Source organism: Babylonia areolata, chromosome 6 (assembly GCF_041734735.1).
Source record: "Babylonia areolata isolate BAREFJ2019XMU chromosome 6, ASM4173473v1, whole genome shotgun sequence".
NCBI classification, from domain to species: Eukaryota; Metazoa; Mollusca; class Gastropoda; order Neogastropoda; family Buccinidae; genus Babylonia; species Babylonia areolata.
The window spans coordinates 21,356,028-21,380,453 of NC_134881.1; the positions used below are offsets into that span (position 1 = coordinate 21,356,028).

Consider the following 24,426-nt stretch of genomic DNA (forward strand, 5'->3'; position numbering starts at 1 on the left):
TGTGTGTGTGTGTGTGTGTGTGTGTGTATGTGTGTGTTGGAGCTCATGTACGTTTATATGTATTTGACTGTGCTTTCATATGTGCTTGTACAAGTAAGTGTTCATTTCTGTGAGTGTGTGTGTGTGTGTGTGTGTGCCGTGGAAGCTGCGATACTTAGACTAGAAATGAGTGTGTGGAGGAGGGGGGTAGAGGAGGTGCACGGTAATGCGTGTGTGTGTGTGTGTGTTGGAGCTCATGTACGTTTATATGTATTTGACTGTGCTTTCATATATGTGAAACTGCATGTCTGGTGCATTTCTGTTATGCATGTGTGGGTGTATGTGTGAATGTGTGTCTTCATATGTTACATTTATTTGCTTATTTATCACCATTGTTGTCTTATTTATTTATTTATTTATGTTTTATTATTATCATTTTATTAGTATTACTAATATTATTACTACTACCTTTTTCTATGTTATAATTATTATTTATTTATTTATTTATGCAAGCTTATCTATTATTTATTCCCCCGTTTTTTTTTTTGTTTTTTTTTTTGTTTTTTTTTTGTTTTGTTTTTTTTGTTTTTGTTTCTTTTTTTTTCTTTTTTTTTTTGTTGTGTGTGTGTGTGTGTGTGTGTTCTCAAGGCCTGACTAAGCGCGTTGGGTTACGCTGCTGGTCAGGCATCTGCTTGGCAGATGTGGTGTAGCGTATATGGTTTTGTCCGAACGCAGTGACGCCTCCTTGAGCTACTGAAACTGAAACTGAAACTCTCCAATTACTGCTGTTACCCGGTCTGCAAGGCATGAAGTGAAACTAGAAGTCATTCATCTGCCTTCAGCTGTTGGTAAGTGCACTGTTTACGGACGGTTGTTAAAACACAGAACAACTACACAGTTTGTTGTGATGGATTCATAAGTATTGATGTTACTGTTAGTTTCATTCAGTGTAGGGGAGCGCCCTCTCCTTTACATATTTTTTTCTAGCTACCCCTCCCCGCTCCCCCGTCATCGCGCCACGCCCTCTCTCTGTGTTTCTCTCTTTCTTTCTCACCTACCGTGCTCAGACATTATGTTATTGCATATCATTTATTACGTTTGGATTACCCACCCCCTCTACTCCTACCCCAACCCAGTTTCCTTTTCCCTCTTATGTGTGGATGCCTATAACCAAAGCACGTTAACCCACCATGAATCTTCACTTTATCTATCTATCTATCTATCTATCTATCTATCTATATGTCTGTCTGTCTGTCTGTCTGTCTGTCTGCCTATCTATCTACCCTTTCATCATATAAAAGCACTCACACGCAGATACACTCACACGCATTTGCACAGATCACAAACTGAAACCAGATGATGATAACACGAAAGCACTTCTCATTCACTCCAAGCGCTCGTTCTCTGACTTGCCAAAGCCTTCATCTATCCTGGTAGGAACCTCAAGCATACCTTTCTCAGCATCTGCATGCAATTTAGGGTGCATGCTTTCGGATGACATGACACTTGACAAACACATCAACCACATTTGTAGGTCAGCATATACAGCACTCCGACAAATCAGCTCCATTCGCCAGTATCTAACCACAGAAACCACAAAGACATTTGTTTGTTCTTTTGTTCTTTCTAGATGAGATTATAAAAATGCTCTTCTTGCTGGCTGCCCCAAACACTGTTGACAAACTTCAAAAAGTTCAAAACTCTGCAGCACGACACACTCAAGGCCAAGACTACATCAACACATCTCCCCTACTCGCTTCCCTTCGCTGGCTCCCCATTCAAGCACGAATACAATACAAACTCTCAGTCCTTTGTTGCCATTTCGTCACTGATTCTTGTCCTGTCTATCTTTCAGATCTGATTTCTGTCTATTCACCACACAGACAACTCCGTTCTTTAAATGACATACGCACACTGTCTATTCCAAGGGTTCGTACAATAACTTACGGTAAACGTTCCTTTTCTTGTGGTTCTGAGGCCTGGCTCATTAGTGCATGTTTTGACAAGGGTGAATGTGATGTGTTTTATTTTGCTGTGATTTGGGCCTATATGATGTGGGACAGTGATATTGCCTGTGTTGATTTACATATGTTTTATGTCCATTGGTCTGAAGCATGTAAATACCAGCCAATGTGATGTGAGACTATGTTTGTTTAATATCATTATTTTATGTTTCGTACATACTTTCACGTCACTTAGTCTTAAATTAATATATTTTATTATAAAGCGCCGTGAGCCCTATCTGAGGGTTGAATCAAACGCACACCCAGATTTTTCACTGGAGATACAAAGTATACATCTGAATCTCCAATTTTAAGAGAAGGTAAAGAGTTGTGCATGTGTATAGTATGTTTGAGGAAATGATAGCAGCTTCTGTTTTACTATCATTCAAATCATGATTTGTTTGTTTAGAAGATTTGTCCGAACACAACGACGCCTCCTTGAGCAACTGAACTGAACTGAACTCTGTGTGTATGTAAATTAATAATGTAATACATGTTCTTTGAATATATTTTGTGGTTTTTTTGTGTTAAACCATTATTTTGTAAGTAATGTCATGTGCGTGTATATGTATAATGTTTCTTGTAAAGCGCTTCGAGCTCCCTGTTAGGGGGGAAAGTGCTCAACAAGTATCCATTATTATTATTTGTTATTCTAAGTCACCATAAGGCCGCACACCAAAGGAGACTGTGCATAGCTGCTTAGTCACTTTGGTGGTGTTCAGTGATGACTATACTGATCCACCATCATAATGATTGTGCAGTTGCCCCAGTTGATGATAATAATCAGCAGTGACAGAAACAACGATATTTAATTGTAATTTAGCTATAATGCTCTCTCCTATATGGCTTACTCCAGTAATACATGATAACTGTCTCATTTGAATCACTGACACAGTACAAGCCTTACATAATCCATACCGTCAGTGTACTTTCACTAAATCATCTTAGGTTCTACCACTGTAACTACACTGTTTAAATGTATCAGAAATGTCATATTATGTCAGTGTTTGGTTTTCACACAAATGCATTATTTATATTGTTGCCTTCTCCAAACCAAGTGGTAGTCTTTCCATTGTGATATATGATGTGCTTACTATCCCCTTGCATTCCTGACATGTTGTTTGTGTCTATCCAGGCATTGTTATCTCTTCTTCTTTTCTTCATATTAATATTGTATGATAAAACAATAGAAAAACCCTTTTGTGACTGGCCTCTACATGTTTCTGGCCTGTGCGTGGATCTCTTCTATCCTTTCAGTTTCTATTCAGTAATTCTTTTGTGCCGTCCCCATAATATACCACTCGGGTTAACAAACACGGCTACATATACAAAAGGAATTTGTTATAATTTAGTGTTCAGTTGTCTGTTTGCCCATGTGTGTGTGTGTGTGTGTGTGTGTGTGTGTGTGTGTGTGTGTGTGTGTGTGTGTGTGTGTGTGTGTAGTAAACTTTTTTAAAAAAATCATTTTATCTAGAAATAAGTTGTCTGTCAATGCCAAATTTGGTTTAAACATAGTGGAAAATATTTACAGTTGTACCAATAACAGGTTGTAAGTCTTCCGGATTAAGCCCGTGTTTCCGGATAATGAACGATTTATTCCGCTGAGGCTCCAGATCAGACAAATATAATTTGGCTGTACCCAGTTGCCACAGCATTGAACACCTTGAAACAAACACAATTCTAATCAGATTTAGCCTGATTGGGGACGATTCGCTTCACGGTCCATGCTTGCGTCAGTGCAGTCCGCTTAACTTGCATTAATTGCCACAGCAGGTGATGACTGGTCGTTTTCCACCTGGCTGAGCCTGCTTACAGCCAGAGCCTGCTCTCTCTCTCTTGCTGTGTGGCAACCAGTGTGTGTTGTATCGCGGCCCCAGCGGACAGTGAATCGCTACTTATCACTTGCACTGTTTTCCTCTTCTTCTCATCCTTGTTTTCCTCTTCTCTTCTTAACTTCTAAATAACTATTGTAAAAATAAAACAATAGAAAAACCCTTTTGTGACTGGCCTCTATAATTATGTTCCTGGCCTGCGCGGGGATTCTTTTCTAGGCTTTAATACAATCAATTATTCAGTTAGTTCTTTTGTACCGTACCCCTTTGTATATGCCACTTGTTTAGCATCACGGCTACACATATGTTGATGAATATTTTCTCCCATTCTGCAATCGAGACCGAAGGATCATGTGTTCTTGACTATTGATTCTTACACACTCTGTTTCTCTCTCTCTCTCTCTCTCTCTCTCTCTCTCTCTGTCTCTCTCTCTCTCTCTCTCTCTCTCTCTCTCTCTCTCTCTCTGAGTCTCTGACTGTGTTTCAAGTTGTAGTGTGACTGATTATTTTATATTTTCTAATGATTTACTATCACTTGTTTTTGATTCGTGTGAATTGCCAGTAGAGCAAAACATGCGTTGTTGTGTATTATGCGGAAGCTTCATATTCTTAATAACAATTCTTTTGAGCTATTTTTCAAACTGTTTGATTCACAGGTTCAGCCAGTTCTACAATATGGTTCCGAATTATGGGGGTTAGAGAAAGCTTCGGTTCACTGCGAGTCTGTTCATTTATTTGCAATTTAGAAGTATTTATGTGTAGATATGCGAACACCGAATGATCTTGTTTATGGTGAGACAGACAGATATCCCATATATGTAAATTCTGCAGTTAGCTGTGTTCGTTACTGGCTCAAGTTAATTCAGATGGATGCTTTTAGATTACCTTATAAAGCGTATAGAATGTCTTATGACGTGGGTATGAATGGAAAGAAAAACTGGGTTTCAAATGTCTGCATTTGTTTGTATGAGAATGGTTTTGGTGATGTCTGGGAAAATCAAGGTCTTGGCAATATAAATGGTTTTATAAGTTTATTTCGTCAACGTTTGATTGATTGCAGGTGGCAGAACTGGAATGATCACATTAATACAGGTGAACGATTTAGTTTGTATAGAACATTCTGTTGTAATCATGATCTTAAATATTATTTGAAAATGAACATAGATAGACAGTTGAAATATGTAACAACAAGATTTCGGTTTGGTATTTCTGACTTGAAAGTGCACCGTTCCAGATATAAATTTCGTAATGACTGTGATTTGTTATGTCCATTGTGCAGAACGGCAAAAGAAGATGATGTACACTTTGTTCTCTGTTGTCCAAAACTTAATGAGATTAGAGTTAAATTCATCCATCCTAAACATTACAGACATCCTAGTTTGTTCAGACTGGGTTTGTTGATGTCATGCACAAAACCTGATGCTATACGTAATCTTTCCTTGTTTTTGTACAAGGCTTACAGATTTAGAGAAACACTCATTTCATAGTCGTATTTCCATTGTTTATTTCTCAGCAAATTATGTTATTGTCTTTCGTTGCTGTTCAAATACCTGTTCGTGAGGGGCTGTGGCCTATATATGAATAAACCATTCGTTCATTCGTTCGTTCGTTCGTTAACTGTCTGTCTGTCTCTCTTTCTCTATCGATTTATCTATCTACCTCTGTGTGTGTGTGTACGTGCGTGTGTGTGTGTGTGTGTGTGTGTGTGTGTGTGTGTGTGTCCCATCTCTGCGTATGCCTGGATCTCTGTGTCCAGCAAGCATAGTACCTCTACAGAACCACACGTACAGCCAGGGCCAACCCTTTAGATATTCTTGCCATCCATCCGGGAGTTGTCAGGTCACCTTGCTCAAGCTTCTCATGCAGGACCTGGTGGTCCAAGGGGATTTGTGTCTCTTGACTAGCATGCCCCATCAGAGATCAGAAATGACCGTGTGTTACCGTCTGGTGCAAAGCTGGCCATCGTCAGTCTTTTTAGTTCCAAAGATTAACCTTGCTGCAGGGTTTTCATCTTTCTGGAACTTTTGTATTAAATTTTGAGGACAGTTTCAGTTTCAGTTTCAGTAGCTCAAGGAGGCGTCACTGCATTCGGACAAATCCATATACGCTACACTACATCTGCGAAGCAGATGCCTGACCAGCAGCGTAACCCAACGCGCTTAGTCAGGCCTTGAGGAAAAAAACAAACAAAAAGACAAAAAAAAAAAAAAAAAAAAAAAAAAACCACATTGAGGAGTGAATTACAATAATCAAGCCTGGACAGTACAAGAGAGCACACAAGAGTTTGTGAGAAAATGTCGGATAGAACTGATCTTTCGAATTTGAAAGTCATGCAGAGATCGTTTACATGTTTCTTCATTGAAAGGGTTGGATCAAACGTCACACCCAGATTTTTCACTGAAGATACAAAGTGTACATCTGAATCTCCAATTTTAAGAGAAGGAAAAGAGTTGTATATGGGGAGTATGTTTGAGGACATAATAACAGCTTCACTTTTACTTTCTTTAAGATTATGATTTGTTTGCTTAGCAGATTTGTCCGAACACAACGACGCCTCCTTGAGCAACTGAACTGAACTGAACTGAACTGAATTGAACTCTGTGTGTGTGTGTGTGTGTGTGTGTGTGTGTGTAAATGAATGATGTAATACGCATTCTTTGAATATGTTTTATGTTTTTGTGTTAAATCATTACTTCAAGTTGTAAGTAATGTCATGTGCGTGTATAATTATGTACAATATTTCTTGTGAAGTGATTTGAGCTTCCTCTTAGACTTAGGGAAGAAAGTGCTCAACAAATATTCACTGATTATTATTATTTTGTTATTTTAAGTCGCCATAAGGCCACACACCAAAGGAGACTGTGCATAGCTGCTTAGTCACTTTGGTGGTGTTCAATGGTGACTATTCTGATCCAACATCATAATGATTGTGCAGTTGTCCACCTTCTAAGCCCCAGTTGATGATAGTAATCAGCAGTCATAAAACGACGATATTTTGGGGGTGTTTTGTGGGGTTTTGTTGTTGTTGTTGTTGTCTACAGTCGATCGTATATTTGATTTATATCCAATTGCTCAGAAAAAAAAGTAGTAATAGCAGAAACTTTCTGTAGTTTTTGTTGACTTGAAAAAGGCATTCGATTCTGTCCATCATAACAAACTGTAACAAGCCTTACACAATGAAGGGGTAAAAGGGAATTTGTTTTTGCTGCTTCCTGTGACAGTCTGTCCACAGTCTGAGTGTGATTCCCCGATCAAAATGTGTTCGTTTTAGTTGAGAATACTCAAAGGATTTTTTTTTTTTAATGTCTTGTTGGTGTGAGACAGGGTTGTGGATTAAGTCCGACGCTCTTTTTGCTTTTCGTTAATGAATTGGCCAGTCATATAAATGATACCGGGGTGCACGGTGTGCAGTTACTCCTCACTTTGATTGAGGTACTCGTTCTACTTTTTGCTGATGACTAAGCTCTTGTGGCAACTATACTAGCAGACGTAACGCGACTCTTTGAAAATATGTTCAAGTTGTAATAGGTTTAAAGTTGGGCGTTAATAAAAATCAAAACTAAAATAATGGTGTTCAGAAAGGGAGGGGAAGTAGTAAGAAAGAAAAATGGTATTTCAAAGGTGAATAGATTGAAGTGGTGAGTACTTATTATACCTAGGATTCACATTTACAATTATGTTAAGTGCAAGTATAGGCATAGGCCATCTGGTAACAAAGGCAAAGAGAGCGCTTCATCTTCTTTGTAGAGCATTCAGTAATTGTAAAGATTTATCTCGAGAAGTCTTCCTCAAATTTTTTAAACTTATAAACCAGTCAGTTATATTGCACTCGGGGGAAATTTAGACAACATAGAAAAAATATTTTTCTGGCTTCCGAAAGATTTCTTGGTGTTTCTTTCAAATACCTAATGGTCTCGTTTACTCTTATTTAAGCAAATACCCTTTATACATTAACTCACATGAAGCCTGTGAAATATTGATTCAGGTTGATATAAATCAATTTAAATAGATTACCCAGACAGGCGTAGAAGATGCTGGGTAACAAGAACTGGAGAAACCTTGGGCAAAACTGATTTCACTTATGTTTGGTTGAATCAAGAACTTGGTGATATTCATATGTTTATTTTGCAGTTCAAACAGATACTTGTTAATATGCATGTTAAAGAATGGTCGGTATCTCATTACGGATAAGGAAAGATATGCTTTCTATTCGTCTGGACAAGATGGTTTTAGGGTTGGATTTTACTTTATATGCATGGGTATTTGCCTCCAAGTGTCTTCAACACAAGACTTGAAGTATTGCTATCAAATAAGAACTGTCAGAAATACTGCGAAAACCTGTTACAAGTTTTTGCACAATTTGTAAAAGTGTAAATGGGGATGAATATCATTTCATATATGGCATGTTCGTTGTGTACTGACATAAGTTTATTGGTGCATATATAACGCTCAGATAAGCATTCTCAGGAATTGTATGCATAAACAACAGTTGTAAAAAATTGATTTTTCATCAGTTCAATTAAACGCGGCAAACAAAAAGTGATATTGAACTGGTGAAGAATATAATTGCCTGATACACGTTAGACAGGAAATGTAATCAGCGCGAAAACTCAGTGACCCATTAATATAACAATAAGTCCTGTCGGCTGTGGTTATAGAAAACTCTTTACCAATATGACAGCACTTCTCTACTTTTTATGATGGAATTATGAATGCTGGCCCTGTGTGGTTGATATCGAGTACTGGACCATCTGTGTGTGGTTTTTGAATTTGATAGCTAACAAAAACAGAGAGAGAAAAGGCCTTCAGATTTCTTTAAATCTGTGTTATGAATTGCAAAGGCGTTGTTCGTCAGTTTACCCTTTGTCGAGTCCTGAGGGGCAGTTTGGTGTGTTTGTGTGTCAGTGTGTGCCGTGCACCACGGCTGTGTGTTGAGTGCGTGCAGATGAGTTCTGTTTTGGAAGGCTGGGAAAAGTTCAGTGGTATTTCTTACAGCCCAGAGGTGATCGCCTTCCTGTACAACACTACGCACGGCGATTAAAATAATAATAATAATAATAAAGAAACGCCCATTGAAAAGGATGATTTCTGGGGAATGGAATTTCTCCCTACAAGGGAGCTAACAAGTATGATTACAATAGCAGAGGGGTTTTTTGTTTTTGTTTCGATAGCCTCCCTTCCATGCAAGGTAGGCCTCTCCGCCATCAAGTCATTCAGCTCAGTGCTCTGGAGTCTCATTGATTTTCTCCCACTGATTTTACTCCAAGCACGCACTCACACAAACACACAGGCCGTCTTGTGTCTGAAAGTCAGCGACTTTCCCCGTCGCAACCTACTGACTTTGTCGAACTTAAACGGCATTTCTGAAGCACACACACACACTCTACTGTGTTCTAACAACGCCAACGAAAGAAAAACATCACACTGGACGATGATATTACTCGGTGATTTTTTTTTCTCTTGTACTAACTTGTGGCTCGAAATCCAGACATGCATACGGCAGTACGAAATATGTGCGGTCTGCTGCTTTTCGATTTTATGACTGACAAGGAAATGCGAATACGTAAAGTAAAAAACGCTTTCAAAACACAGTAATTAATGTTTTCACAACCTGCGTAGTATCGGCCTAGACATTTTCTCAGTATCCCTCCCATTGCCATAGAACTATAGTACGTGCTTTATTTTGGATTTCTTTTCACCCGCCAGGCGGGCGCAAAAAGTGTAATGATGATGAGATAAACTCATTAGTCATATAAATGACGACGTGATGATAGCTGAAGTAAGAGAAGAAAACGGAAATGTTCGAAACAGGTAACACTAAAATATAGCTTTTTAATATTTTTGTATTTTACAATTTACTTGAATTATTTATATAGATATTATCAGACCTTAATTTACCGTAATTCTGTGTAAACTTTTATATTTAATATTGTTCATATAAAATTTATAAATTACTTGATATTAAGAGATCTTATTACAAAAAAGGACAATATCTTTAATTCTGTACGATTAATACACTTTGTCGGTTTACCTTCAACATAGAATTACTTCCCTTGTATTCTCCGTCCAGCTCGACAATCTGTCTGGTTGTCTTTGCATGTGTGCACGCGCTTTGTTCACGGAAGGCTGGCTGTCGGCATGCTCTTGTTACTTCGATCATTTGAAATTTTAATATAATTACATATACTAACTCCTACGGACAGCCCTTTAGCAATTACATCTTCTTTTTCTTCTTTTCTTTCACCAGGCTCCCCATTCTTCTCCCTGAACTCGCACAGAATTCTTCACCTGCAGTTCTGCTGGTTGTGTGTCAGTGCCTGGGTCTCTGCACTGCAAATACTAAAAAATTAGATAGGGTCTCTCAATTTACTGCATTTCAAATAATTATTTACTTTTTGCTGTATTTTATATAATTATTCGCTTTTTATTTATCTGAATAAGATTCCACCAAGGTACAGTTAGGTGTCTTCCTTCGTGTTTCTAGATAGCAAAGACAAACTGGAAGAACAGGCCATGCCTAAAATATTCATCCTTGAATGAAAACGCGCGTTTATGGTCCTCGGTGAGTTCTGTCTTGCCCGAGTCTCTCGCCCTGTAATTGTGTGTTTTATTCGTGAGTTGATATTTGTTGTTGTTGTTGTTTCTGTTGTTTTTTTTGTTTTAAAATGAGCTCCTTTTTTGTTTTTGTTTTTGTTTGTTTGTTGTTGTTTTTTTGTTTGTTTGTTTTTGTTTTGTTTTTGTTTTGTTTTTTGTGTTTGATTCGTTAAAGTTGTTTTACTGATTATATTGTGACTTTTAAAAAATAACTAAATATATACCTGCCAGTCTGTGTGGCTTTCTTTCTATGTCTATTACATCTCGTTCATACTGTACGACGATGCATAATAAATTATTCGTGTATTTTCATGGATTACGCTATCAGGCGACCACCATGCCTGCCATGCTTTCAGTCGATCCAAACCTCCTTTTCATTCAGTTCACCACGTACTTTTTCTCTCTGTCTTCTACCATCTGCCTCGATCCATGTCCACCTGCATCCCGGCCTGTCACGTCTGTTTTAGAATGTATGCAATTCCCCCAAGCCACCCATACCAGCTTTCTCCCACCCCCCACTAATGCTCCCTCGCCCCTCCCTCGATCTGTCACTCGATCCTTGTCTGCCTGTCTGTGTGTACTTAATCAACTGTTTGTTTATTTTGTCCTATATCTTTATTTCATGTTTATGTTACTGTTTTACACAAACCGAAGCCAGGTTCTCAAGGTCTGATTAGCCCGTCAATGACGGTGAGCATCTGCTTTTTTTTTTTTCTTTTCTTTTTTTGCTTTTTTTCCCCTTTTTCTGTTTCAACAGCATGCAGCTGTTGTGTCGCGTATGGATCAATCGCCATGCACGCTCTGACACATCCTTGAAACTGAAACTTTAGTTGTTGAAACTGAAACTGTCGGTCTAACTGTCTGCATGAATTTGTCTCGATCAGTCTCCATAAATACCATTCTTCCAACATGCTTTTGATTGATTTCATCGTTTGTCTTTTAATTGGAGCACCTCCAAAGGGTACGTGAGGGCTGCGATAAAAGTCCCCCAGCCATGCAGTGCTCACAATGCATCTGTCATTCTCAAAAATATCGAACTCTCACTCTCTGTCTCTTTCTCTCTGTGTCACTCTGTCTCTGTATGTCTATCTGTCATTCTGTCCGTCTGTTGGTCGATCGGTCTCTTCTAGCAGTTTTCAGGTCTCGTTTTCCTTTTTACTTTCGATTTCGAAAAAAAATAAATATATCCTCAAATCGTTTCATTCCTGACCTGTTTAAAGATCCAAAATAAAAATCAGATATACTTTCTTATTGTTTTAATGAAATAGATCAGTTTTTTCAAAGGGTATTATAGCTCCTGAATCCATTCTTAAACAAGTACTCAGCCCATGCATACTGCTCTTTACAAACAACAGGCAAGACGACAAATAAGTAATAAGATAAAAACAATGCCCGCTACAGTGTAGACTAAAGCTAACCACACAAGGACGATGCCTTAGCAACAGCGTGTGCGAGTACATAATGGCCGCGCACAGGGTCGCCAAATAAGTTACGTGGAGCGAACAATACACAGCCCGGGCGGCGTAGGTACCATTGTGTTGTTCCCATTGTCCGTGGATTTCGTGCTAGCAGGAATTTGTTAGACAACGGAACCATGCTTCATGTAACCACTGAAGTCGGGAAAGTTGGCAAGAAAGGTATGTTTTGTTGACTGATCTTGCACCAATGATCGTGTTTGTTTTGTTGTGTTGGTGCTTCAGTAAAATATAGACAGGACCGGCAGACTGTTCTTTTTTTTTCTTTTTTTCCCCATACCTTCTGTTATTGTACACATATCTGTTTCTTTCAATGACAGTAATTCGTAGATTATGATAGTACTTTGGCACGTCCCCCTATCCCCTTCCATCCCGTCCAGATGTGTTAAAAAGTGTTAAACAGATAATGTAATGGGTAGGGTGGAGGTAGTGCACACGCACGTGAGTGTGTGTTCGTGAGTGTGTGTGTGTTGTTTGTGTGTGTGTGTGTGTGTGTCGTTCATATGTGTGTGTGTGTGTGTGTGTGTGTGTGTGTGTGTGTTTAAGCAAATGAATGCAGAAGTATATATAAACATTATATAATGTTCTGATATTATGTATTTAGCAATGTGTTACATATTCTAATTGAAAGTCTTTCAGGACAAGTGAAAAGGACTGAGAAAGAACCAGACACATATCCAACAGAATGAGATTAAATTGTAAACAAACAAACAGTCAAGCATGTACCTTTGAAACCAACAATCCCACACCCACAAGTGTAAACATTAAAATTTTGCACTTCTGCTCTGTATGTCTTCAAGAACGTGAACGGCGGCACTTTCCCTTGGTTCACAACCAGAACAGCGCCCCAGCAGTACACAATCCAAGGGGTCGGCGATACATTCCTCACAACTATGGCACAGATATAGACTGGGTGCCACATGGTCAATACATAGAACCACAACCCACTGAGTGAGTACTGCATGCTGTCTGACTTTCTGGTTTGTTTTATGGGTGTGCCTCTACCTTAATCTGTCTGTGTGTCTGTCTGGTTGTGTTTCCTTCTTTCACCATCTTTTCTCTCTCTCTCTCTCTCTCTCTCTCTCTCACTCTCACTCTCTGTCTCTCTTCCTCTGTCAGTCTATTGGTCATTCTGATTCAATAGTCACGTAAGTTATCTGTTTGTCTGTCTCTGGTTTTGGTGTCACTGTTTCTCTGATTCTTTTCTCATTTCTTTCTGTCCCTTTGTCATTTTTGTCAGTCTTTTTGTCTGTCTGCCCTTATTTGGTATGCAAGAGTGTGTGTGTGTGTGTGTGTGTGTGTGTGTGTGTGTGTGTGTGTGTGTGTGTGTGTGTGTTGACAATGTGTAATATGTCTGCTTTCTATTTCCTTTACATGTATCTTTTCCCAAGAGAAGGGGGGTACCAGTGAACCTTGATGAGATGATGAAATGAGATCATTGTGGCATGATTTTTTTTAGTGCAGTCACTACTTTTTGTGCACTTTACAATGGTGTAACTGATTTTGCTGAACAAAAGTAATGCCACCCCAAGAGGAAACTGACCAAACACAAAATGGTGACTGACTGTCCTGATCTGTAAGTTCTGTCTTATCTCAATGATGTGACAGCCCTTCACTGACAAATAGTAGTAGTTAGTATCAGTCAAGGACTTAAAATGGACCAGAATATGTTTGGATTTTTCCAGAGCCGGTCCAGACTGGTCGTCCAGGCTGAGGTACATCCCAGACCCAGAAAACCCTGACTATCCTGCTGCTGAGATATGGCCCAACAACTGGCGTAGCATGAGACCCTATCCCTGTGAGTGGCATATGCATGCACACACATGCACATACACACACACACACACACACACACACACACACACACACACACACACACTCCCATGCATGCACACATGTATAAGAACACGCACTTACACACATACACACACAATGGTTTTGTTCTCTCTTTGAAATTAACTACTTAGATACTTGTGGATGAATCATGTCAAGTGTCAGTATTCAGATTGCAATATTGAATTTATGATAATTTCATGTGTTACAAAACCCCAAATGACCATCGTCATTTAAACGTAACACTTGTTGTTTGAAGTGATGCAGGAGTGAAAGGTTGCTGTGTGAACATGACCTGCTGTACATCTATTAATGATAAGTGAATTGTCCTTCACACTGACATGCATGTAACATTGTTATGTCCATAAACAGTGATATGCATATAACATTGTTGTGTGCATAAACAGTGATATATATGGACAGTGAATCAAGAGGACAGAGACAGAGACAGACAGGTGGATGGATGATGGATAGACAGAGACAAATGACAATTGATAGCTGGCTGTTTGAATGAATGAATGATTAAGGACAGATGAAACTGATAAAACAAGAAATTTCGTTCTTTTTCTTTTTTCTATTTCTTTCTTTTTGTCCTTTCTTACTTTTTTTCATTCTTTATGTCTTTCTTTCTTTTTTTCTTTTTTTGTCAGTCCATTTGACTGACAGACAGTGTCAGTGTGTGTATCTGTTGTGCTGTATATAATTTTTATGTGCATTGGATTAACCATTTGGTTACTTGAGGGTGATAATGAGAATATGTAAAATCTGTAAGTGCTGTTTGTGTTGCTGTTTAGATGGTGATTTACATAATCAGTAGCTTGAGAAGTTTACCTTTATTTTTTCTTATTTACATTGTTATAGTTTATATAGTCATTTGTTTTTATTTGTTAATTTACAGATGGCTAGCTTCTTTTGTTGTTGTTGTTGTTGTTCTTGTTGGTCTTTTTATTCTTCTTTTGTTTTTTTGTGTTTGGTTGCTTGCTTGCTTGGATGGTTATAGGGAGAACATAGATATACATTTTGTATATCATCACCACAGAAACATACATAATTTTCTTGACTTCAGTATCACTTCCGATGATCTGTATTTTAGGAGGCTGCTTCCATGACGATTTGACCACCTGAGTGTTCCACCAGTATTAGTCACTCTGAGCTTGTGTGAAGCCAAGGTGTTAAACATGGTCAGGTGTTTTGTTGATTCAATTGCATGCAGGGTTTATTTGTTTTGTCATTGTTTATTTTTCAGTTTATCTATCTATTTCAATCTAACTGTTTCTTTCTTTTCTTAAAAAAAAAAAAAAAGAAGAAAAAGATTGTGTGTGTGTGTGTGTGTGTGTGTGTGTGTGTGTGTGTGTGTGTGTGTGTGTGTGTGTGTGTGTGTGTGTATTTCCTTTCTTTCTTTCTTTCTTTTACAGTGTATTTTTGTGTTTTGTCAAACAACATCTTTTGACCTTTTCAGTATATAAAATGTAGCATGACCCATCACCCCTCCTTTTTTTCTCACATTTGTAAAGAAACTGCATGAGATTATGTCATCAACCAGTTTCATCTGAATGTGTGTGTGTGTGTGTGTGTGTGTGTGTGTGTGTGTGTGTGTGTGTGTGTGTGTGTGTGTGTGTGCATGTGTGTGTGGGAAAGAAAAGAAAAGAGTGCTGAGTATGTTTGTTTTCATACCCCCACCGAATGCTGACATGGATTACAGGATCTTTAGAATGTGTTTTTGATTTTCTGTAAGACAATTACAGCACCAGCTGGTCTGCAAACAGCCAATGTTGACCTGGAAGATATAGAAAAAACTCTTTCAAACCTTAATCAACTAGGCGCTGATTCCAGGACCAAACCTAGGACTATAGGATTCAAAGTCCATAGCTCCAAACATTTAGTTATTGCGCTTGTCATCTGTAATGATTTAACTTCATGTACTGATATTGTACACATACATCTTTTGACTTCTGCATGTCCTTTTTTGTATTCATGATTTTATTCCTGCATGAGCATTAATGCATGAACATATATTATGCATGCATATGTACCTGTTTGTGTGTGTGTGTATGTGGGTGCATGTGTGTGTGTGCGTGCCTGCTTGTGTTTGTGTGTGTGTGTGTGTGTGTGTGTGTGTGTGTGTTAGAGAAAGAGGTTGAATGGTAAAAGTTACCATATCTTCAGACTGGATATGATCTAAAATAGAAATGAATAAAGAAACAAAGCAAAGCAAAGTTAAAATATAAAGAACCTTACTGAACAAACTATTTAGTAACATCAAGAATACATGTGAAACAGAAGAAATTTACTTAACAAACTATTTGATAACATCAATGATACAGGTTAAATAGTCCAGTGGGTTAACAGAACCCATAATTGTTACCAGAATCAAACCTTCTGTTAATTTTGAAAGAAATCATTACACTTAAAAGATACATTTGAAAATGCCAACCAATGCATTCACCCATTAAAGCGACAGTGTATAGACAATTGCATGCTAGGAATAGATTTTAAGCATAATGTGAGGTCTTGTTTTTTTTAATGTCATTTGAGAAGGGACACAAGAAAGGTGACTGAAAACTGAATTGAAGTTTATGCATCACAGGGACGTACAAGCGATCTGACAATGAGTGGCTGCTGGACCCAGGACTGACCAAAGTCGGTCTGCGGTGCATGTTTAGCGGGGAACACAAGGCAACCGCAACGTCCGAGAATGAGATCACGCATACAATGCTGTTTGGCAAAGGGCGATCAGGTTATTGATTAATGTGTGTTGTTGTTGGTGGGTTTTTTTGTGTGGTTTTTTTAGGTGGTGGTGGAGGAAGTGTTTTGTTATATTTTATCATATTTCGTTTCATTTTATCTTATCATAATTTACTTTTTATTTCATTTTAGAGAAGATATAGTAAGGAATCCTGTCACTGTTTTGGTGTGTGTGTGTGTGTGTGTGTGTGTGTGTGTGTGTTCCTGTTTGTCTGTAAACAACACGTTTTTCTTTTTTTAAATGAGGTATATGTGGACTATTTTTTTTTTATTACTGCTATTGCTGTTTGAACTAAATGGCTGCATACATTTAAAAAGAAATCTGTGGATGTATCATATTTGTTTCAGTATAAGTTCATAGACTTAATGCAGTTCTACAGTTCTCTCTCTCTCTCTCTCTCTTCTCTGTCTTCTTCTTCTTCTTCTGCGTTCACTCGTATGCACACAAGTGGGCTTTTACGTGTATGACCGTTCTTACCCTGCCATGTAGGCAGCCATACTCCAATTTCGGGGGTGTGCATGCTGGATATGTTCTTGTTTCCATAACCCACCGAAAGCTGACATGGATTACAGGATCTTTAACGTGCGTATTTGATCTTCTGCTTGCATATACACACAAAGGGGGTTCAGGCACTAGCAGGTTCGCACATATGTTGACCTGGGAGATCATAAAAATTTCCAACCTTTACCCACCAGGCGCCGTCACCGTGATTCGAACCCGGGACCCTCAGATTGACAGTCCAATGCTTTAACCACTCGGCTATTGCGCCCGTCTTTCTCTGTCTTCCCCTGCCACTGCAAGCCCTTCTCATCATCCTGCCCCTTCTCTCTTCACTTCATCTCGTCTGAATCCTCCCTGCCCCTCCCCCTCCCACTCCTCGTATATCCCCCACCCCCTCCTTTTTGATGTGTTGGCTTTGTTTCTTGTAAATGGTTGTTGTTGTTTTTTGTTTTTTATGGCAATTGCTTCTTGTTGAAAGATAATATATGAAGATGTCTTTCATTTTGTTTTACTATATGATTGTGTTAAATGTTGTGATAGAGTCAGGTAGCATCACCTCAGTTTTGAAGCAATTATGTTATTGCTCTGTATATGGCAGGTTTATATTCTTATCTTATTTCAGTGATTTGTCATTGATCTATGTATCTTTCTTTTTTAGAAAATCTTTTATGTATTTACTTTTTTTCTGTTCAAATATTTCATTCCTTTTTATCTTTATAAATGTTTTTTTGTAAACCTATGACAGGCCTTCTATAGGTGTGACCAGTGTATCATTTGGGTTTATGCATCAGTCAGGCATGTGCTCCCTGTTTTTTATGTCTCATTTTCAAACCTGTGAGTTTAACTGCAGTCAGTCATCTGCTCCCTTATTTCTATATCTTTATTTCAAAGCACATGTGCTGTTATCATGTGCATCAGTCCACATACTATGACCCCTCCTTGACTCTGAAATTGAAGCTGAACTGTCACAGAGGCCATAATGGACAAACGGAACGAGATTCCAGAGGCGTCACCAGGTGACAAGAGCTATCAGGCTCCAGAGTACTCCCCCAGCTTTCATAAACTGGGCTCCACACTTCCTGTGACCAGATATGGGTATGTGTGTGTGGTGTCGCATGTGTGCGCACAGGCGTGCTTTTGTGTGTGTGCGTGTGTGCGCGTGTGTTTATGTGTGTGTGTGTGTGTGTGTGTGTGTGTGTATGTGTGTGTTTGTGTGTGTGTGTGTGTGTGTGTGTGCATGTGCATGGACACATGAATGTGCATGTGGGGGTTGGGGAGGTGGGAGGGACTGGCATGCATGCATGCAAAGATCAAAATCTTGGGGGGTGGGGGGGGGATAGTTCAACTGTGTGGATGTTTTTTTTTGTTGTTGTTTTTTCCCCTAATTCTATTAACATCAGTTTACTTGTGTTTTCATTTCCTAAATGATTGCATTAACTTTTGTTTGCGGTTGTTGTGAACATAATGTTGGTTCATCAATGCACATACAGCTGTTACATGTGGTTCAAATAAGCATGGATGCATTGATACAGTCAATCTTCTGTGCAGATATCTTGAAAGTGTTGATTTAAATACTGGTCATAATAGGGATGAGTTGATTCAACTTAAAAAATAAACATACATGTTGAAGATAAATAAATAATGATTTTTATGGTCTTGCTGTGCAACAATCATTTAGAGAAAAAAGAAAAAAAGAACAACCACCAAAGAGCATTTAAAAAAACAACAACAAAGTTTAAATACCATTTGTGCACACATGTTGCAGTTTGACCTGAGTTTATTTTTATGATATGTTATAATATATGCAAAAATGTACCTATTTTTCTTTACTGGATGTTCACCACAGTTTTACTTAGTAAAGTTGTCTTTTTTTCTCTCATACACATGTCATGATTTTTTTAGGCCAGTATGGCAGCTACTAGACCTGAAATATTAAGATAAAATGTATTCCTATGTTAGCATTGTTTGGTAACTTTCTGCACTGAAACAGCTGATATAATTATTGATATATAATGACCACGATTTTTACTCTTCACTTCCATGAGACCCTGAGTGGCTGTCTGGCATATGTTATACTATTTCAGAAATTTTCACCTGACAAGGAAATGAATGTGCTTGGGTTTCATTAAATTAAACACCTTCACTAGACCTCAGGTGGTGGTCTGGGTGCTAGTTTTTTGGATGAGATGTTTAATCGAGGTATCATGTTCAGCACACACTTTGCGCATGTGAAAGAACCCACAGCAACAAAAGGGTTGTCCCTGGCTAGATTCCATAGAAAAATCCCCTTTGATGCTAAAACAAATACACTTGGAAACAGACAACAACAAAAAACACAAAAAAAAATCTGTTGCTGCACTGTGGCGGAGTGCTCTCCCTGGGGAAAGCAGCCTGTATTTCACACAGAGAAATTCTTTTATGACAAAACAAGAGAGGCAAGGCCTTCAAGACTCACTTGTGATACACTTTAAAAAAAAAATCCAAGCTTTTTATGTATTGAGTATAATTTCAAAATGTAATGTTTAAGATGAGAAAGATCAGTTTAAAGCGAATTAAGTCCCCTAGCATTAATTACAGAGTAATTTCCCTTTTTTACTATCTGCACCAAAACGTTTGCAAAATAAATAAAACTTCCATGCTTAGCAAAAGAAGTTCCTGTTTGAACAAAAAACGATAATAATGACTGCTCTTGTTGTTGGGTCAGAATATCAGATCAAAGTGCCAAGTTTAGAGAATACAAAAAATATAAATATAACAGTAAATGCAGTTTGCATATAATTAGGCTTCATTTTTTTTTTTTTTTTTTTTTTTGTGCCCATCCCAGAGGTGCAATATTGTTTTAAACAAGATGACTGGAAAGAAGTGAATTTTTCCTATTTTTATGCCTAATTTGGTGTCAACTGACAAAGTATGTGCAGAGAAAATGTCAATGTTAAAGTTTACCACGGACACACAGACACACACACACACACACACACACACACACACACACAGACAACCGAACACCGGGTTAAAACATAGACTCACTTTGTTTACACAAGTGAGTAAAAAATCAGCTAAGTACAATACACTGAAATACAACACAACGCAACACAACACAACATAGCACAACACAGCACAGCATCAGTCAATAGAATATATATCATTTATCATGTCAGCCTTACATATGCATATTTTAGCCATTGTCATGTTAAACTTTGTAGACTTTGTACATATTTTACGACACTTAGTCTTAAATTTCTTTGTTTTTTATTGTAAAGCACAGTGAGCCCCATCTGAGATGGGGGTACTGCACTATATAAGCCTACATTTTATCATTAGAATATAATGATCAGTAAATTAATGGTTAACCATGGATATTCACCCACATTCATCAAGGATGCACTTCATGGTCCATTCTGTTGTGAGAAGTCATATATATAATTATGCACCTGCACATTGTTTTGCTTTGTTTGTCTTCACATTTTATATTCACAGCACTTGCACTGTGTGTTGTGCATGTTTGTGTGACCGCATGACTCTGCTGTAACAGACCTGCACGGCCTGTGCGCTCCCCAGACACATTTATACCACTGACACCCCTCACCAACAGACTCAGGTGAGATCATCATGTTGTGCATGACACATGGTGTGAGTTTGATTGTTGTTAATGTTGTTTTTTTTTGGGGGGGGGGGTTGCGAAACTGAGAGGCTTTTCTTTTCAGTGGACTGTACATAATAAGTACTGATGTGTGCAGTTTCGTTTTTTTCAGCGTCTCTTCTTATTGAAAGTTTGTACATGGATGCACATATGCATGCAGGTATGAATGCTGCACAGGGGCATGCCACAGACATGTACACAGAGCGCACACACACACATACCTACACACATATGCACATGCACACACAAACGCACACACATATTCTTGCATGTAAGCATATGTGCACATGTACACACACTCTCACACACACACACACACACACACACACTCACTCTCTCTCTCTCTCTCTCTCTCTCTCTGTCTCTCACATAGCAACATGAAACCAAATACTCACACACATACACACACATGCTGTGCTTATTGTGAATGAGCTGCAGAATCACATAATGTTTAGAATAGAATAGATTAGATTAGACCTTTTTTTACCAAATGTACTGGGGTAGCAAGGAATATTGGTGGAAATAGAACATAAAAAGTACAAACATAAACTGGAAATAAAAAACAAACACAAATACAGTAGGAATCTAGATTTATATGCATTTACCCTTAAGTGTATGTACATGCAAACACACTAACACACACACACACACACACACACACACACACACACACACACACACACACACACACACAAACACACACACTAACACACACACACTAACATACACACACACACTAACACAAACTTACAGTTTCAGTTTCAGTAGCTCAAGGAGGCGTCACTGCGTTCGGACAAATCCATATACGCTACACCACATCTGCCAAGCAGATGCCTGACCAGCAGCATAACCCAACGCGCTTAGTCAGGCCTTGAGAACAAACTTAACAAACTTAAGCATATCAACAACGTATACTCTCTTGAATATCCACCACTTTATAATGTCAACAGGGAGACGTTCAAGGAGAGAGATAACAGCAGACAGCTGCAACAAGAAATCGATGAAGTGCGCAGGCTGGAGGCCTGGAAACCAGCCACACCTCTGCCACAGACTCTGCCCCCTGTGGAAGACAAAAAATAGATGTCGGTTGACAAACATCCCATCAGTGATTCACTGTGATCTGAACTGTCTTAGCCACAGTCTTTACAACCACCCTCCATGTCTGTGTCCTGTCTATCAGTCGATCTGGTTTTACTCCCTGTTGCGTGTTTCAGTGTTGTACTTTAAGATAAAAAAAAAAAAAATCCACGTTATTTCAAAAGTATTTAAAACATTAAAGGTCAACAAAACCACAACCACAACAAAAACAATAGCAGCTGTAACTTATGGTTCATTCTTACAGCTGCTGTTGTGCATTATTGTTCAAGCGTTTTTGTGTCCTGTAATTATTTTCTCGGTCTCTTGCATTTACCTTGAATTAAATACTTTATTACTTTAAGATTTTTTTGTATTCTATCTGAAACAAAATTTATCTTGAAAGTGTTTGTGAGTGATTTCTTTTGCATGGGTGCATAGATGAGTCTGAATATATACAGAAACAAATGTCTTGATCAGGCTGTTTTAGAAGTGTAATGCCATGCTAGGTCAATGTGTGTATACTTATTTTTTGTATTTTCCTGCTTTTTCTTGTTTAATTGGTGGATAAAAACATGTGCATTCAGCATTCATTCTGAGGTCAGTAAGGTGATGAATAAAAAAACAGAACTGTCTCTTACACTTGTGTGTCTAAACAAAGGATTGGCTCATGACTTACGACAATGTTACTTCATTGGTGGTAATACACTGTGTTCTTCATGGCATATTTTCCTTTTTGTTCAGGTTGTTAATTAACTGTGTTATAATGTTTTTCAAGAAAGATTGAACGGCATTATTGTGAACATATCTGACCTACTGTGAAATGATTTCAGATGTGTGAATGACTTTCATCTTTGGAGAATGCTCTTGTGTCTTGCCTCATCATTCCCATGTGCTCCCCTCTTTTTGATTATTGGTCTTTCTTCTTCTTTTTTTTCTCTCTTTTTTTTTTAATAACTTTGAACGCACATGATCCATTCAGCATTACACATTACATTTATATGAGAGAGCTGCTGCTTTGACTGTCTTTCATGATAGCTCCACTGCATTATAATCATGTAGTTGCTTGTGAATACACTCTTCCATCCATCGTCAAAATACTCTCATGTACAAAATGAAACTTGAAAGTTTTAGATCCCTCTTCTGTGATTTTATCTGGAAACAAAATCTCTGAATGTACATGAAGTCTGGACTTTTTTTGTTATGGGCATGCATTGCAACCCTTTCAGCAGTATTACCTTTGCCACATAATGAATTTTGTTGTATCAGTATTATGAAGACGTAAGGACGCGTATGCTTTACACATGTGGCACACCCTATGCACAGACTGATCCACACGTGCGCGCGCACACACACACACACATGCTTGCACATGTGCATACTGAGGCTCAAATATAATGCTCTATCTTCCAGGGTAAATTAAACCAATGCCATATGATCTTGGCCTGATGTTTGTTATCTACTGTCTGTGATGTGTTGGGTTTGCATCCCTCATAATATAATTATACATTATATGACTGTGTCAATTGAGTGCACCCTCAGTCTGCTAGCTATCTTTTAACTGTTCCTATTTTTAGTTGCTTCTTTGTTCCCAAGTTATTTCTTTCTTTCTTTTTTAAAAATCTGTTTTATATAACTGCACCACTTTCTGCTAAATGCATTTATATTTATGCTAATTATATAAGCCTATAGACCAAGCAATAGTGAAAACACTTCAGGATGTTCTCAGATAAAATATTTCTCAATTTATGCTGTTCAAGAAAAATTGTTTTGTTTAATCCAAAGGCATAATTAGGGAAACAAAACCTATCTATTTATTTGTTGTTGTTGTTTTTTTGTTTGTTTGTTTGTCTTTTTTGTGTTTTTTTTTTGGTTTTGTTTATTTGTTTGTTTTTTTGTTGTTGTTGTTGTTTTTGTTTTTTTGTTTGTTTGTTGTTGTTTTTTTTTGTTGTTTTTTGTTGTTTTTTTCATTTTGTTGCAGATTGAATGGATTATAATTTTCTATCAAAAAAAGAAGAAAAAAAGAAGTGATTGTAGAAAGTTTGATGTTAAAGTTTGTCTGTGACAAACCTCTTTTTTTTTTTCTTTCTTTTTTTTCGTTTCTTTCTTTTTCTTTTTTGTACTTGTGCACATTGAAAAATGTTTGGTTGTTGTTGTTGTTGTTGTTTTTTATAATATTTTATACACTTTACACTGTATACATATTCTGATTTTGCACATTGTTTGAGAGTACAACGCAATGTTAAAATACTGCTGATAATTGTTTTGTATGGTTGTTTGCATATGGTTGAATAAAAAACAGCCAGCATTATTGTTAACTCTGTGTGTGTGTGTGTGTGTGTGTGTGTGTGTGTGTGTGTGTGTTTTACTTTTAACACATACACAAACATATGTGTGCTTGTGTGTTTGCATGTATGTTTATGCACCCAAGTATACATACATAAAATGTTTGAAAAAGCATACATAAAAACAATACAGACAGAAAATGCTCTCGCATGTGCATGCATCATGCACAGACAGACATATAACACATGGTCTGATGGACCCAGACTGAGATTCACACACACACACACACACACACACACACATGCTGCATTGTACACAAAACAATTGAATGTTAGCACCTTCTCATAAGCCATACAGATATAACCAACCCTAGTGATATCTACTAATCTACCTTGATTTACACTGACACCACTTAAATGACAATGCAGTGAGGAGGGCACAAGATGTTATTTTGGGCACCCAG

At 37.9% G+C, this 24,426-nt stretch overlaps 1 protein-coding gene across 1 annotated transcript; it reads left to right on the forward strand.

Annotated features, from left to right (window-relative positions):
• The first annotated feature begins 11,868 nt into the window (after positions 1-11,868).
• On the forward strand, positions 11,869-23,995 carry LOC143283320 (spermatogenesis-associated serine-rich protein 1-like). The gene is made up of 7 exons (XM_076589518.1): positions 11,869-12,045; positions 12,684-12,834; positions 13,569-13,681; positions 16,304-16,453; positions 17,935-18,058; positions 20,496-20,561; positions 21,554-23,995. The coding sequence occupies exons 1-7, from the start codon at positions 12,003-12,005 to the stop codon at positions 21,681-21,683; spliced, it is 777 nt and encodes a 258-aa protein (XP_076445633.1). The 5' UTR covers positions 11,869-12,002; the 3' UTR covers positions 21,684-23,995.
• The last annotated feature ends 431 nt before the right edge of the window (positions 23,996-24,426 follow it).

Coding starts and splice junctions, on each gene's coding strand:
- LOC143283320 (XM_076589518.1), top strand. CDS start 12,003: ATGCTTCATGTAACCACTGAAGTCGGGAAAGTTGGCAAGAAAG. Junction 12,835..13,568: donor ATAGAACCACAACCCACTGA/GTGAGTACTGCA, acceptor GGATTTTTCCAG/AGCCGGTCCAGACTGGTCGT. Junction 20,562..21,553: donor CCCCTCACCAACAGACTCAG/GTGAGATCATCA, acceptor TAATGTCAACAG/GGAGACGTTCAAGGAGAGAG.